Here is a 14,209-nt window from a genome sequence, read left to right on the forward strand (position 1 = left end):
CCACAAACTGTGAGATGAGCCAAAACCAAGAGTTGGATGCTCAACCAACAGAGCCATTCAGGTGCCCCGTCCTGCTTTGTTTTGAAGTGTGGGAGTTGGTACTTTAAGTTGGAAGCTAAGGGTGATGATTTAGAGAGGAGGGAAAAATCAGGCTGTGGGAGAGAAGAGACCATTCTAGAAACAGAATCTGATGACATGAGAAGGGACAGCACCCAGGGCACAAGTCAGGAGTTGGGAGCACGGCAGGGAAACAGCTAGTTCACAGCGGGGAAAAGAGACCGGCTTGGGTTTTCTCAGTGAACTAAGAAGCGAGGTCCCGAACTGTAACCCTCGAGAAGGCATGAAAAGGTAACTATGATAAAGGCTAATGACTTCCACCTTTGAAGATGTGTTCTCTATTTACTTGGAGTTTTCGTTTAAAGTATAAGGGTCAAAAATAGCACAGTGAAGCAAAAGAAAAACATAGGTAAATTGGAAGTCATCAAAATGAAGAGCTTTTTTTGTTTGATTGATTGATTGATTGATGCATGAAAGGGCACCATCAAGAGAGAGAAAAGACCAGCCACAGAATAGGGGAAAATATTTGCAAATCCTATATCTGATAAGTGTCTTACGTCCAGAATATTGAAAGAACTCTTATGATTCAATGGCAAAAAGACAGTCAACCCAAATACGAAGTTAGCAATGGACTTGAATATACATTTCTCCAAAGAAGATATACAGATGGCCAGCATGCCTGTGAATAGGTGCTTAGTCACAATGTGGCACCACTACAGACCCATTAGCATCAGTATCACAGACATGCACACACAGACAGTAACGAGCGTTAGTAATGATGCAGAGAAATTGGAATCCTCATGTGTTGCTGGGGGGAGTGGAAAATGATGCAGACGATGTGGAAACGTGTGGCAGCCAGTACCTCAACAAGTCAAACATAGAATTACCATGTGACCACAATTCCACCCCTAGGTGTCTGCCCACCGCCCAAAACTGACCACAGCTCTTCAAGCAAGAACTTGTACACCGATGTCCGTAGCAGCATCATTGAAAATTACCTTAAAGGTGGAAACAACCCAAATTGTCCATCAACGAATGAACAATTAAACCTGTGGCACATCCACACACTGAAATCCTATTCAGCAGCAAGAAGGAATCTATGCTACAGCGTGACCTTTGAAAACATGCCAGCGAGAGGAGACACGAAAGGCCACAGCACTGTAGGATTCCGCGACATAAAATATCCAGAAGAAACAAAACCGGAGAGACAGAAAGCAGATGGTGGTCCCCAGGAGCTGGGTTGGAGGGATAGTACAGGGTACAGGATTTCCATCTGGGATGATGGAAAAGTTCCGAGGTCAGGCAGTGGTGACAAGCACCCAACACTGGGTCAAACAGACTCACGCCATCGTGGGCAAATGTGCCCTGATGCAGCTCTGGGACCTGAAGCACAGCCCTCCCCTCACATTCTTGCCTTTTAACCACACCCTTAAATGCACCCTCCGGTCGTTTCTTGACCTGTCCCAGAAATAGGAGGACTAGACATACCTATTTTTAACCATCCTCCCACTGGGTGGACTCCCAGCCCCCAGGGCTATAAAGTGAGGTCTTATTAAGTGAGGTGGAGTTTTATGGCTCTACTGGCCTTGAGCGACCCAGACACACTTCTGTCCGTTAAGTCCCCTTAATAAGCCATTTCTTATCAAGCTGCGCTTGTTGGCCTTCTTCGGTCTTACTGCCCCCTTAGGCTTTGGAGGTCATTTTGCACACACTTCGCTTTCGTGGAAAAAACATAGTGAATGCACTTAGTGCCACTGAATTGTACACTTTTAAAGTTTATTTTTGAGAGAGAGAGAGAAAGAAGAGGCAGAGAGGGAGAATCTCAAGCAAGCTCAGCACTCTCAGCGCAAAGTCTGAGGCGGGGCTTGATCTCACAACTGTGAGATCATGACCTGAGCCAAAATCAAGAGTCGGATGCTTAACCGACTGAACCACCCAGGCGCCCCCCCAAATTGTGTACTTTAAAATGGTCACAATGTGGGGGCGCCTGGGTGGCTCAGTGGGTTAAGCGTCCGACTTCAGCTCAGGTCATGATCTTGCGGTTTGTGGGTTCAAACCCCGCGTCGGGCTCTGTGCTGACATCTCAGAGCCTGGAATCTGTTTTGGATTCTGTGTCTCCCTCTCTCTCTGCGCCTCCCCCACTCATGCTCTGTTTCTCTCTGTCTCAATAATAAACATAAAAAAATGTTTAATGGTCACAGTGGTAAATTTTATGTTGTGTGTATTTTACCTCAATAAAAAAACAGCACAGTTATGTTCACATTACATTATATATATATTGTTAAGTTTATTTATTTATTAAGAGAGAGAATGAGCAGGGGAGGGGCAGAGAAAGGGGAGGACAGAAGATCTGAAGTGGCCTTTGTGTTGACAGCACAGAACCAAATGCAGGACTTGAACCCACCAACCGCGAGATCATAACCTGAACTGAAGTCAGATGCTCAACTGACTGAGCCACCCAGGTGCCCCCAGGTTACATTATTCAAAGAGATGAAATGTACTCCATTAAAATAAACCTAGTTTATTAGTTTAGTTTTCTCTTTCAGTGTAATTCTGGAAATTACGGGGGTTTTCGAGCTGGAAAAGACCATAGGGTTTACTTGCCTACGCCTATATTGTAAAGTTTGTTGAAAATATTTGGCAGCTTTTAATTATCACAAATATTAGGATTATTCATTCTGTTACGAGAATTTTTCTACCAAGAGATTTATCATTTTCTCTCTGACTCATTGCTTAGGATCCTGACCCTGAACTCAAAAATTAACCTTGCGGAAACCAATCACGTCTGACTAAGCGTGAGTCAACAGAGCATAAACTATTTTCATTTCTTTCTGACACCATTGGCATTGGGGCCATAGCAAATTGTGTAAAGTCATTAGCCTATGTGTTCAAATAACATATAGTCTGATTTTCTTCATGCTAAAAATTACCATATATCCAAGTGTGCAGGCCACTTTGACCATGAATACAATATTAAGTCCATATTTGTCCCATGAGCTATGCATACTTTATCAATTTACCTTTCAAATAAAGTTCTTTAATGAAGTCACTCATTGCCAGATAGCTTTTTATAATGCTTCTTCATAATAAAGTGTTTGCTTGTGGGGTAAACAAAGAATTTTCCAAAAACTAAGAAAGCATTTTTTTTTAAAGCAAATTTTTCAAATACAGTGTTTAACTCTGTCGAGGTTTATCACACGGGCTCGTTAATGTTTCACTGCAATTCAGGGTCGTTCTTGAAGAGATACTCTGCCTATAATCGAAAGAAAGAAAAAAAGACAAGTCAACAATTTAGAAGACATTACTACTAATGATTACAATTTAAAAATAAAAGTACATAAATCTTTACTCTCAAATGAGTAAGAAAATCTTACTATAGGGGCACCTGAGGGGCTCAGTCAGTTAAGCATCCGACTCTTGGTTTCAGCTCTGGTCATGTTCTCACAGTCTATGAGATCGAGCCTTGGGTCCGGCTCTGTGCTGACAGCGAGGGAGGGGCCTGCTTGGGATTCTCTCTCCCCTTCTCTCTCTGCCCCTCCCTTGCTAGTTCTCTCTCTCTCTCTCTCTCTCTCTCTCAAAAATACATAAAGGGGCACCTGGGTGGCTCAGTCAGTTCAGCACCCAACATTGGCTCAGGTCATGATCTCACAGTTCATGGGTTCAAGCCCCACATCAGGTTCATGAGTTTGAGCCCCGTGTCAGGCTCTGTACTGACAGCTCAGCGCCTGGAGCCTGCTTCAGATTCTGTCTCTCTCTCTCTGCCCCTCCCCAACTTGCACTCTGTCTCTCTCTTTGAAAAATAAATAAACATTAAAAAAAATTTTTTAAATAAACATTTAAAAAAAAAGTCTCTTACCAGAAAATCAACAGGGTCATCCGGTCGGACCTTACAACACTCATTCAGACCCTGCATAAGTGTTGGCATCACGTGGGTCATTAAGTAGTTCCTCAGGGGAATCGATTGGGCCTCTAATAATTCTCTTTCTTCCCTTTTCACTTCCTCTAGTCGTTTATTCTACAAACAGAACATTGGGGGGTTGGGGTAAACAGAAAGGGGAGAGCACTTCACCCGACTCATCCCAGCATGCTTTAGAACCAAATACTGCTGTGCGTGTTCACCATGTTATGATCAAGACAGCATTTCAAAGAGCAGAGAACGGATGTAAATGATGTTACAACCTCTGCTTAATAATCCAGAAAATAATAAACTGGATCTTTCACTCACTTCTTCAATCAAGATAATTTCTAGATGCCCAGATAAGTGTGGGAGGGTAGGGAGGAAGGAATGAAGGAAAGAATCACAGGAGTGCTAATAGAAAGTCTAGGGGCGCCTGGGTGGCTCAGTCGGTTAAGTGTCCGACTTCGGCTCAGGTCGTGATCTCATGGTTCGTGAGTTCGAGCCCCACATCGGGCTCTGTGCTGACAGCTCAGAGCCTGGAGCCTGCTTTGGATTCTGTGTCTCATTCTCTCTCTGCCCCTCCCCCACTTGTGCTCTGTCTCTCTCTGTCTCTCAAAAATAAGTAAATGCAAAAAAAAGAGAAAAGAAAGTCTAGAAGGTACTTGTCTGGTGGACACCTGTTATTCCTTGCTCAGCACACAGTCCTCTCCCTCTCCCCTCCCTTGGGAATAGTAATTCCAGATTTCCTTTGAGAAGTGTCCCTTCTTAGCCTGGTGGTTTCACTGGGACTGAAGCCCATTAGTCCAACCCACCCCCTGGTTATGAGCCTTAATTAAGGATAAACACATCACGGAGAGCCTAAGGATGATGCCAATGTGGCAGAGCAGAGACAAGGCCCCCAGGTCCTGGCTGACGTCATCTGAGCCACTATCAAGCCTTGCCTGAAGCCAGCCTTATCCCCCGGACTTTTCCGCTAGGTAAACCTGTAAGTTTATTTCTTTTTTTCCCTTAAGTTTTTATTTTTCTTCCTAAGCCATTTTCAGTTTGCTTTTCTGTCACTCGCAAGATAAAGAGTCCTAACTGATCACATTTGTTCAAAAAAAGAATTTTTCCCAGCAAGACAGCAAATCCAGAAATCAAAATGGGAACAAGACTGATGGATTTAACTGTATACAGACACAAAACTTCTTTATGTCCAGAAGAAACACCATACATGCTGTCGAAAGATAAATGATGAGAAAAGCTATTTGCAACGTAGTATAAAAAGCTAGGCTATTATGCGCACCTGGCTGGCTCAGTCGGTCAAGTATCTGACTCTTGATTTCGGCTCAGGTCATGATCTCACGGTCCATGGGATCAAGCCCTGCGTCAGGCTCTGCACTGAGTGTGGAGCCTGCTTGGGAGTCTCTCTCTCCCTCTCTCTGCCCCTCCCTGGCTCACACATGCGCGTGCGCACGCGCGCACACACACACACACACACACACACACACACATGCTCTCCCTCTCCATCTCTCAAAATAAATAAACTTAAAAAAAAAAAAGGTAGGCTATCATGAGATGCATGGAATTTGCCAGGCATTGACCGTGTACTTCTGCATCATCTGACTCTTCTGTCTCCCCAATGGCTGTATAAGCATGAACTATCATCTTCACCTTACAGATGAAGAAGCTGAGACACAGAGTACCTTTCACAGAGTCACATACCTACCAGGAGAAGGAGCGGACTTTGGACTCTAGCAGCATAGAGCTGGAGAGAGCCTCGTCTCTGAGGCCACTCCTGTTTCTATTCCACTCCCTCACCGGGAGCTGTTGTTGCAGAAGGCTAAGCAAAGGACACACAGCCCAAACATGGGCAGAGAAGACGTGCCGCTTGAGAGGTATAAATGCCAACTACCATAGGAAAAGCTGTTAAACCCCTGATCCCAGAAATGCACATTAAAGCAATGAGATGGCGTTCTGTTTCTCAGATTGATAGTTGTGAGTGAAATTGAGACGGCAGAGTTGGAAGAGGTGTAGGAAATCATGCTGGTAGACAAGATGTGCCCTGGTTTCTCCTTGCTGGAAGGTAGTTTAGAAATACGCATCAAAAAATTGAACCACGTGTTGGGGCGCCTGGGTGGCTCAGTCGGTTAAGTGTCTGACTTCAGCTCAGGTCATGATCTCATTGTTGGTGGGTTTGAGCCTCTGCGTCAGACTCTGTGCGGACAGCTAGCTCAGAGCCTGGAGCCTGTTTCTGATTCTGTGTCTCCCTCTCTTTCTGACCCTCCCCTGCTCATGCTGTCTCTCTCTCTCTCTCTCTCTCTTTCTCAGAAATAAATAAAAAATATGAAAAAAAAATTCAAAAATTAAACCACATGTAGTCTGACCTACCAAAATTTAGGAATTCATGCTAAGGAGATAATCAGGCATTCAAAGATGGGCCCATAAGGACATCCTTCCTTCCTCTCCCCTTTCCTTCCACAGATATTTGTTGAGTGTCTGCTACGTGCCACGCACCATTCTTGACATTGGAAAAATAGTACTGAGCATATAGACAAAAATCCTTGTCCTTGTGTAATTTAAATTCTATTCAGGGAAGACAATAAACAAGATAAACATAAAAAATATATAGTCTCTTAAAATATGCGCAAAGAGAGAAATTAAAAAGTATAAAAGGGAGGTGGAGAGGGGCGCCTGGCTGGCTCAGTCAGTGCACCATGAGACTCTTGATCTCGGGGTAGTAAGTTCGAGCCCCACATTGGGTGTAGAGGTTACTGAAAAATAAAAACTTTAAAAACAAAAGTGTAAAAGGGAATATGACATGTTGTGGGGAGTAGCAGGGATTGAAGTTTTATTTTTTTAATGTTTATTTATCTGTGAGAGAGAGACGGAGAGGCAGAGCACTAGCGAGGGAGGGGCAGAGAGAGAGGGAGACACAGAATCTGAAGCAGGCTCCAGGCTCTGAGCTGTCAGCACAGACCACGTGGGGCTCAAACTCACAACCCGTGAGATCATGACCTGAGCCAAAGTCGAACACTTAACTGACTGAGCCACCCAGGTGCCCTGCGGGGTTGAAATTTTAAATACGGTGTCCAGGAAAAGCCTTGTTGGAAAGATGACTTTTAGGAAAGATTCAAAGCCAAATGAGGAAGTTAGTTACTCAGATGAGGCATTGTTTATTTTTTTTTAATATTTATTTATTTTGGGGAGAGTGCAAGTAGGGAGGAGCAGAGAGAGGGGGGTAGAGGATTGGAAACCGGCTCTGCGCTGACAGGCACACAGCAGCAAGCCAGTTGTGGGGCTCAAACTCACCAATGGCAAACTGAAGTCAGATGCTCAACTGACTGAGCCACCCAGGCGCCCCGATGATGTGTCAATACATCGGGAAATACAGAAGCAGCCAGGTCACTAAGAACCTTGAGGGCCGCTATAATGAGTTTGGACTTTGGTCTAATGGTGGATGGAAGCATGTGAGCGTTTAAACGGGAACTCCCCATGTGGATGTGGGTGTTAGATGGACCAATGGCAGCAGCAGGTGAAACAGGCTGGAGACGGACCGGTGTGCAGTGGGGCAGCCAGCCAGGAGGCACCGTCGTTCCGGACAGGAACTCTGACCTTGACCAGAAGTGAAGAGCCGTGGGCAGATGTGAGTGCAATTTTAGGAAGCAGAATAGGTAAGACTCCATGATTTGGGGAATCATGAGAGTGAATGAGGCTGACCACCCTGGTTATGTGGGTAAATGGAGGAAAATCAAATGAAATCCCAAGGTTGGCATGGAGCATGATATTACACATTGTCGGGGATCTGTCTCTCCCTGTTCTCTCAAAAATAAATAAATGTTTAAAAAATTTTTTAAATGGTCATGTGACAAAACACAAAAACCAAAAAAATAAAAAACAAAACAAAAGGCGAATTTCCATGACAATCCCCTAGGCACAGGATGGGAAATGGAGCTGGCCTAATGGCCTGCCGCCTCCACCTCTAGACTCACACACACACACACACACACACACACACACACTCACTCTCATACCCACCCACACTCACCTCACCTACCCTCACACTCACCCACACACTCTCACTCACACCCTCACACACTCACCCACCCTCACTCACACTTACCCACACACCCTCACTCACACATTCATATACTCACACTCTCGCTCACACACTCACATACTCACCCACCCTCACTCACACTTACCCACACACCCTCACTCACACATTCACAACTCTCACACTCTTGCTCTCACACTCACTCTCACACACTCACTCAGACTTACACAACCCACCGTCACTCACATGCACACTCACTCACACACACTTATGCACACACATGCACGTGCGCACACACACTCACCCACTCCTCCCAGCGCGCCATCTTCTCTGCCATCTCCATTGCTTCCTTATGCTCACGTTCTGCTTCCTCCACAGCCTCCCTGGCCAGCCGTTCCTCGGCAGCCTTCCGCTCCTCTTCCGCCTTTTCTTCATCTGTCAAACCATAATTTCGAGGCTCCCCAATCTCTTTGATGAGCTGTTTGATTGCAAGTCTGTTCTGAGGGTCCTCGAGTTTTCCAACATCTTTAAGCAGCGGGAGAGAGGAAGGAGATCAGCACAGACTTCTATTCTGGGGCCTGCCTGCAACATATTCTGAGAGTGTGTTCGGGAAAATTCATTGCTGCTCTTAAGTGTGTGATGGCAAGGGCTGTAAACGACCACGCTGGGCTTTTCCTGTGGCTGCCCCCGTCCAGAATTTCCTGCCTCGCTGGTAAATACCAGTGTGGGGTCTGGGAGTCACCAGAGGAAGATGGGGGCTCACTCTGAGTCCTGACAGGCTTGATTTTGGGGGGTGGGTATGGGGAGGAATGGCCTTCCTCCCCAAAGAGTCCTCCTTCCCTGGACGCATCCAGGCAAAGACTGGGCTACTTCTGGGGGCTCCTACAGAAGGAAACCCCGCACTTGTTGGAAACCAGGCAGGCCTCTCCGCATCCCCTTTGCTTTCTGTGTCTGAGAATCAATGATTCTGGGATATGTTTCAATTCATAAGAAAAACAAACCGTTTCAGCTAGCCTGCTTGAATAGGGAAAGGTCCAGATTCCAGGATATCTAGCTAATGTTAATATCAAGACCAAAAAAAAAAAAAAAAAAGCGGCAACAGCAGCTGGTTGGTGACAATGAGTTTCTCCACAAAGTTCCTGAAGAGTAAATTCTACACCAGTCTTTTGGGTTTGCTTACAAGGTGCGTGCATAGAGGGGTGGGCGGTGGACAATTTTGGTCCTGAGGGACTCCAGGCCTTCCTAGGGGTTAGGACCTTCCTCTCACCCTGCCCCCAGGCACGATCACTGCTGTTCCCCCCGACTCTCCGTTCATGCAGTATGACCTTGACCCAGACTAGAGGCACTGCCAGGTTCTGTGTGGGAGGAGGGGAAGAACTGGGCCAATGTATGAACTGGGAAGAAAGCCCCCACAAGAAACAAAAATCAAAAACAAAATAAAACCAAACCCATATATTCCACTTGTTTCCTGAGCTCTGACATTTTTTTTTTTAATTTATTTCTAGGAGAGAGAGAGAGAGAGAGACAGCATGAGCAGGGGAGGGTCAGAGAGAGAGGGAGATACAGACTCTGAAACAGGCTCCAGGCTCTGAGCTGGCAGTCAGCACAGAGCCCGACGCGGGGCTAGAACCCACCAACCGCGAGATCATGACCTAAGCCAAAGTCGGACGCTTAACCGACTAAGCCACCCAGGCGCCCCTGAGCTCTGACATTTAAACATATTTCTCCCCGGGGCGCCTGGGTGGCTCAGTCGGTTACAAGTCCGACTTCAGCTCAGGTCATGATCTCAAATCTGTGAGTTTGAGCCCTGGGTTAGACTCTGTGCGGTCAGCACAGAACCTGCTTCAGATATTCTGTCCCCCTTTCTCTGCCCCTCCTCCCTCTCGAAAATAATAAACATTAAAAATAAAAGAGTATTTCTCCTGGATTTCTCTAACAGAGTAATTGCAACTTGAGGCACTTTAAAGTCCTCTGAAACACTTTTTAAAAAATGTTTATTTATTTTGGGGCAGGGAAGGGGCAGAGAGGGAGAGAAAGAATGCCAAGTGGGCTCCGTGCGGTCAGTGCAGAGCCCGACTCGGGGCTCAAACCCACGAACCATGAAGTCATAACCTGAGTCAAAACCGAGTCAGATGCTTAACCCACTGAGCCACCCAGGTCCCCCTGAAACACTTTTGAAGAGGCTGACTTGTGGAGACCAGTGCTGCCCAAAGCAGTACTTCTGCCCTGACCCTGGGCCAAGGAAACTTCGATGGGGGTGGGCACCTGCCCAAACCGGGACCTCAGATTTGCCCTTCTAGGGCTGTGAAGCTAGGACGGAAAGTCTAGCTTCCAGTGTAATGTGGAGGTTCCCGGGCTCCCCAGCTCACCTTGGGGTGAAGGAGGAGACGCTCTGGTCCAGAGAGCCAGAGAGAAAGAGACTTCAAGGAAGGAGGAGAGTGCAGAGGTGCAGAGAAAGAAAGCAGGTGCCAGCCTGCGTCCCGGACCCTTCTGAGGCCGGTCTGCATTCCTGACCTTGACACCCTCCCCCACGCCCATCCCTACGATCCATTCTTCCCTTTGCTTTCACGTCATCTCCTGCGTGTCAGGGTGGGGATGAGGCCAAATGTGCAGGCACAGAATGAGACAGGAATGCAATGACCACTCGTCCATTCCTCCAACTCATTTCTGTCTTTCTCAACATTCCTCCCCCCGCCGGGCTCTCCAGACTTTTCAGTAAATAACTTTTTGAGCTTTACGGAAAAGATAACAATCACTGTTTGTGTGGAATGTGCTCACCAGTCTTTCCTAGTTCTCCAACCAAACAGGGTAAACTGTTTTCCATGTCAGTAGGTTCGAATCCTGGGCTTTTACATATAAAACGTGTGTCATCCAGGCCAGGACAAAACCTGATCCCTTCCGCGGGTGCAAAGCAGATTTGGCAGGTTTATAAATCATGTTATCTTTTTATCGCTTCACAGCACATTATTTTATGCCTTCATATTGGTGGTAATAACAAAATTAGTTACCGCTTGGCGAACTGCCTGGTGCACCAGACGCTTCCTCTCTTATCTCTCTACAAGCCACGGACGAGCTTCCTATTTCACAGGTGAGTAGACAGAAGCAGAGCCAGACCTGATAATCAGCCCTCGCGCCTCATGCTGACATCGTTCCTTAGCTCTATCCTTCCTCGTACTGCGGGGTCCCTGTGCTGTACCATCTGGCTCCTGGGGCTGAAGAGAGACCCTGGGAGATGGACCCACGGGGTCAGCCTGGCCACTAAGCTTCCACCACGCTGGGGGTTGGGGGGGTTCTCACCAAACCCGGGGGAAGAAGAAATGTCAAGATCCAGGAAACCAGATGGGGCGCCTGGGGGGGCTCAGTCAGTTAAGTGTTCGACTTCGGCTCAGGTCATGAGTTCATGTAGTTCATGAGTTCAAGCCCCACATCGGGCTCCTTGCTGACAGCTCAGAGCCTGGAGCCTGCTTCGGATTCTGTTTCCCTCCCTCTCTCTCTCTGTCCCTCCCCCACTCACGTTCTCTCTCTCTCTCCCTCTCAAAATAAACATTTTAAAAAATTGGAAAAAAAAAAAAGATCCAAGAAACCAGAAAGGAAGGTCTAGCAAGCCAAGGGCATAGAAACACCTATGACAGCAGGGATTTGGGGCCAGAAACGATGATGATCGTGGTGGTGAGGCTGACGGCAGGTCCGAGTTACCGCCTGCCTGCCGGGTGCTAAGTTCTGGGTTAAGGGTTCACTGGAAATGAAGAGGAACACATGGAAGCACAATTTGCTTTCTGAGTATCTGGGGGCAGGGGTCAGATGGACAGGAAGGGCTCCGTGGAGAACGCCCCGTGCCCTAAAATGCTATGGGGACGGCATGCTGCCCCAAGGAAGAGAATGGCCCAGAGCAGCTGGCAGCAAATAGTGTCCTCTAAATGTTCATTTATTTATTTTGAGAGAGAGAGACAGAGTGTGTGCCTCGTGAACGGAGGGGGAGGCACAGAGAGAGAGGAAGACTGAGAATTCCAAGCAGGCTCCCCACTGTCAGCACAGAGCCTGACACGGGGCTCAAACTCACAGACTGTGGGATCGTGACCTGAGCCGAAACCAAGAGCCAGATGCTTAACTCACTGAGCCACCTTCAGTGACAACGAGGAACCTGCTTGGGATTCTCTCTATCCCTCTCTCTCTCTGCTCTTTCCCTGCTCACGCATGCGTGCTCTCTCTCAAAATAAATAAATGAATAAAACCATTAAAAAATGTTTTTTTAATTTTAAAAAGTGCCATTTGGTATTCGATTTCATAATACATCCATATGTTTTCCTAAACCATCTCCCTCCCTTGATGAAATCTGCAAGGAGAAAGACTCCCCAGGAGGATGGCCCTGTTTACCCTGTGACGTCTTGGTGCCGGGACACAGCTATGCTTTCACGTGCCGGCGGCCCTATAACAGACATGCACTGGGTGGCCCGGGGCTGACCCGTGGTGGCCGCTCTCTGCACTCCCGTTCGGCCCGAGCCCACATCGTACCTATGTGGATCGGGTGGATTTCAATCTCATCGAAGTAGTTGAACACAGACTCGTCCTCTGTATTGAGGTCCCTGTAGTTGCTCAGGGCCCGGAGGAAGCGGTCCTGGCTGTAGTGGGTCCCAGCCACGACACTCTCGGGAAGGTTCATCACCCGCTCCTTCAGGAACTCGTCGGAGGCGTCCAGTGCACAGACGAATTCTGGGGAGAGAGGGGGGAGGTGCTGAGTTAACACAGGCACAGAGGGGGCTAAGTGGCAGGCACTGGGGCCGAGCCAGTGCTTCACCGTGATGTCTGGTGACCAGCGGGGACCTCGTGACAAGTCAGCCTTCTTGTGGCCTCTCAAGGAGGACACATAGATACAAATCACTGACGTTCCCAGAGACCGAGCCATGAGCTCCAACCAGCTGGTATTTTGTGAGATCTGTCATTTTCCCATTTCCTCCCCCCTTCTTCCTTTCCTTCCTTCTCCTTTTAAATATTTTTTAGTTAAAAAAATTTTTTTAGTTTTATTTATTTCTGAGAGAGAGAGAGAGAGAGACAGCATGGGCAGGGGAGGGTCAGAGAGACAGGGAGACACAGAATCTGAAACAGGCTCCGGGCTCTGAGCTGTCAGCACAGAGCCCGATGCAGGGCTCGAACCCACGAACCTTGAGATCATGCCCTGAGCCGAAGTCCGACGCCCAACCAGGTGCCCTCCTTCCTTCTCCTTTTAATAAAAACAGCAGAAATTGGAAACAGAAAATCTCTAATAACAAATCTGATCACCAAGGGCAGCGAATCTAACACTGAATAAAAACAAAGCCGGTAACGAAAAGCAGGGGAAATTGGAATTAGCGGTGTCTCTGATAGATATCATTAGCCTCCCAGTCACCCCCCCACCCCCACCCCCATTCCTTCTTTCCCTCTCTGCCTCTTTCCCAGCACGATGTCATGGGCTCCCAAGGAGGCTAGTAGCTGTGTGAATTGATGGCCAATTTGACAAATTAATAAAAACATGGACACCCCTTGAGATTTTATTACTTTTTAAAAGTGTCTTTATTTTTATTTAGAGAGAGAGAGAATGAGAGCAGGGGAGGGGCAGAGAGAGAGACTCTCAGGCAGACTCTGCACCATGTGGAGCTAGACTCTGGGCTCGAACTCAAGAACGGCGAGATCATGACCTGAGCCCCAGTCAAGAGTCAGACGCTCAACGGACCGAGCCACCCAAGTGCCCTTTTTTGGGATTTTAATTTCCCAAGGATCCGGTTCTTTTCTCAGTGAACTTGGCTAGGAAACACTTGAGTTCAATACAACACACTGCTAACCTCATGTTTGACACAGGGATTCTATTTAATGACGGGGCTCATTTCACCCACCTGTGGTTTTCTCTTAAACTATGAAAGCAGCTGTTTCTCCAGCTTCTAGTTTAAGTTCAGTGGGCATTTGTTGAGTGAATAAATGAATGATTAAAATGGGTATCAGTGAAATGGACTTTCTAGGTGAGTTACTATTCTTGGATGTTCTCAACACGGTCAGAGCACACAGGTGCCCAGACCATTAGCCAGGTGTATTGCAAATAGTGTGCTCTCTATAAGAGTCTGACAAAGCCTAGAAATGATTTCATTTTCATTCTAAATTTGGATTGGTGCCCTGTGGGCCAAATCTGGCCCATCACCTGATTTCATAATTCAAGTTTCATTGGGACGTTTAAAAAATAATTAATTGAT

General features: G+C 47.1%; 1 protein-coding gene across 1 annotated transcript in view; it reads right to left on the reverse strand.

Moving 5' to 3' along the window:
- Positions 1 to 2,558: 2,558 nt before the first annotated feature.
- AK7 (adenylate kinase 7) overlaps positions 2,559 to 14,209 on the reverse strand; it is a 66,880-nt gene continuing 55,229 nt past the window's right edge. Inside the window, exons 15-18 of the mRNA XM_039222082.1 lie at positions 12,504 to 12,701; positions 8,296 to 8,516; positions 3,914 to 4,072; positions 2,559 to 3,310 (exon numbers count right to left, since the gene is read on the reverse strand). Coding sequence (XP_039078013.1) covers positions 3,272 to 3,310; positions 3,914 to 4,072; positions 8,296 to 8,516; positions 12,504 to 12,701 — 617 coding nt within the window. The 3' untranslated portion in view covers positions 2,559 to 3,271. The remainder of the gene's footprint in view (positions 3,311 to 3,913; positions 4,073 to 8,295; positions 8,517 to 12,503; positions 12,702 to 14,209) is intronic.

Source organism: Hyaena hyaena, unplaced genomic scaffold (assembly GCF_003009895.1).
Source record: "Hyaena hyaena isolate Hyena2069 unplaced genomic scaffold, ASM300989v1 scaffold_1053, whole genome shotgun sequence".
Taxonomy (NCBI): domain Eukaryota; kingdom Metazoa; phylum Chordata; class Mammalia; order Carnivora; family Hyaenidae; genus Hyaena; species Hyaena hyaena.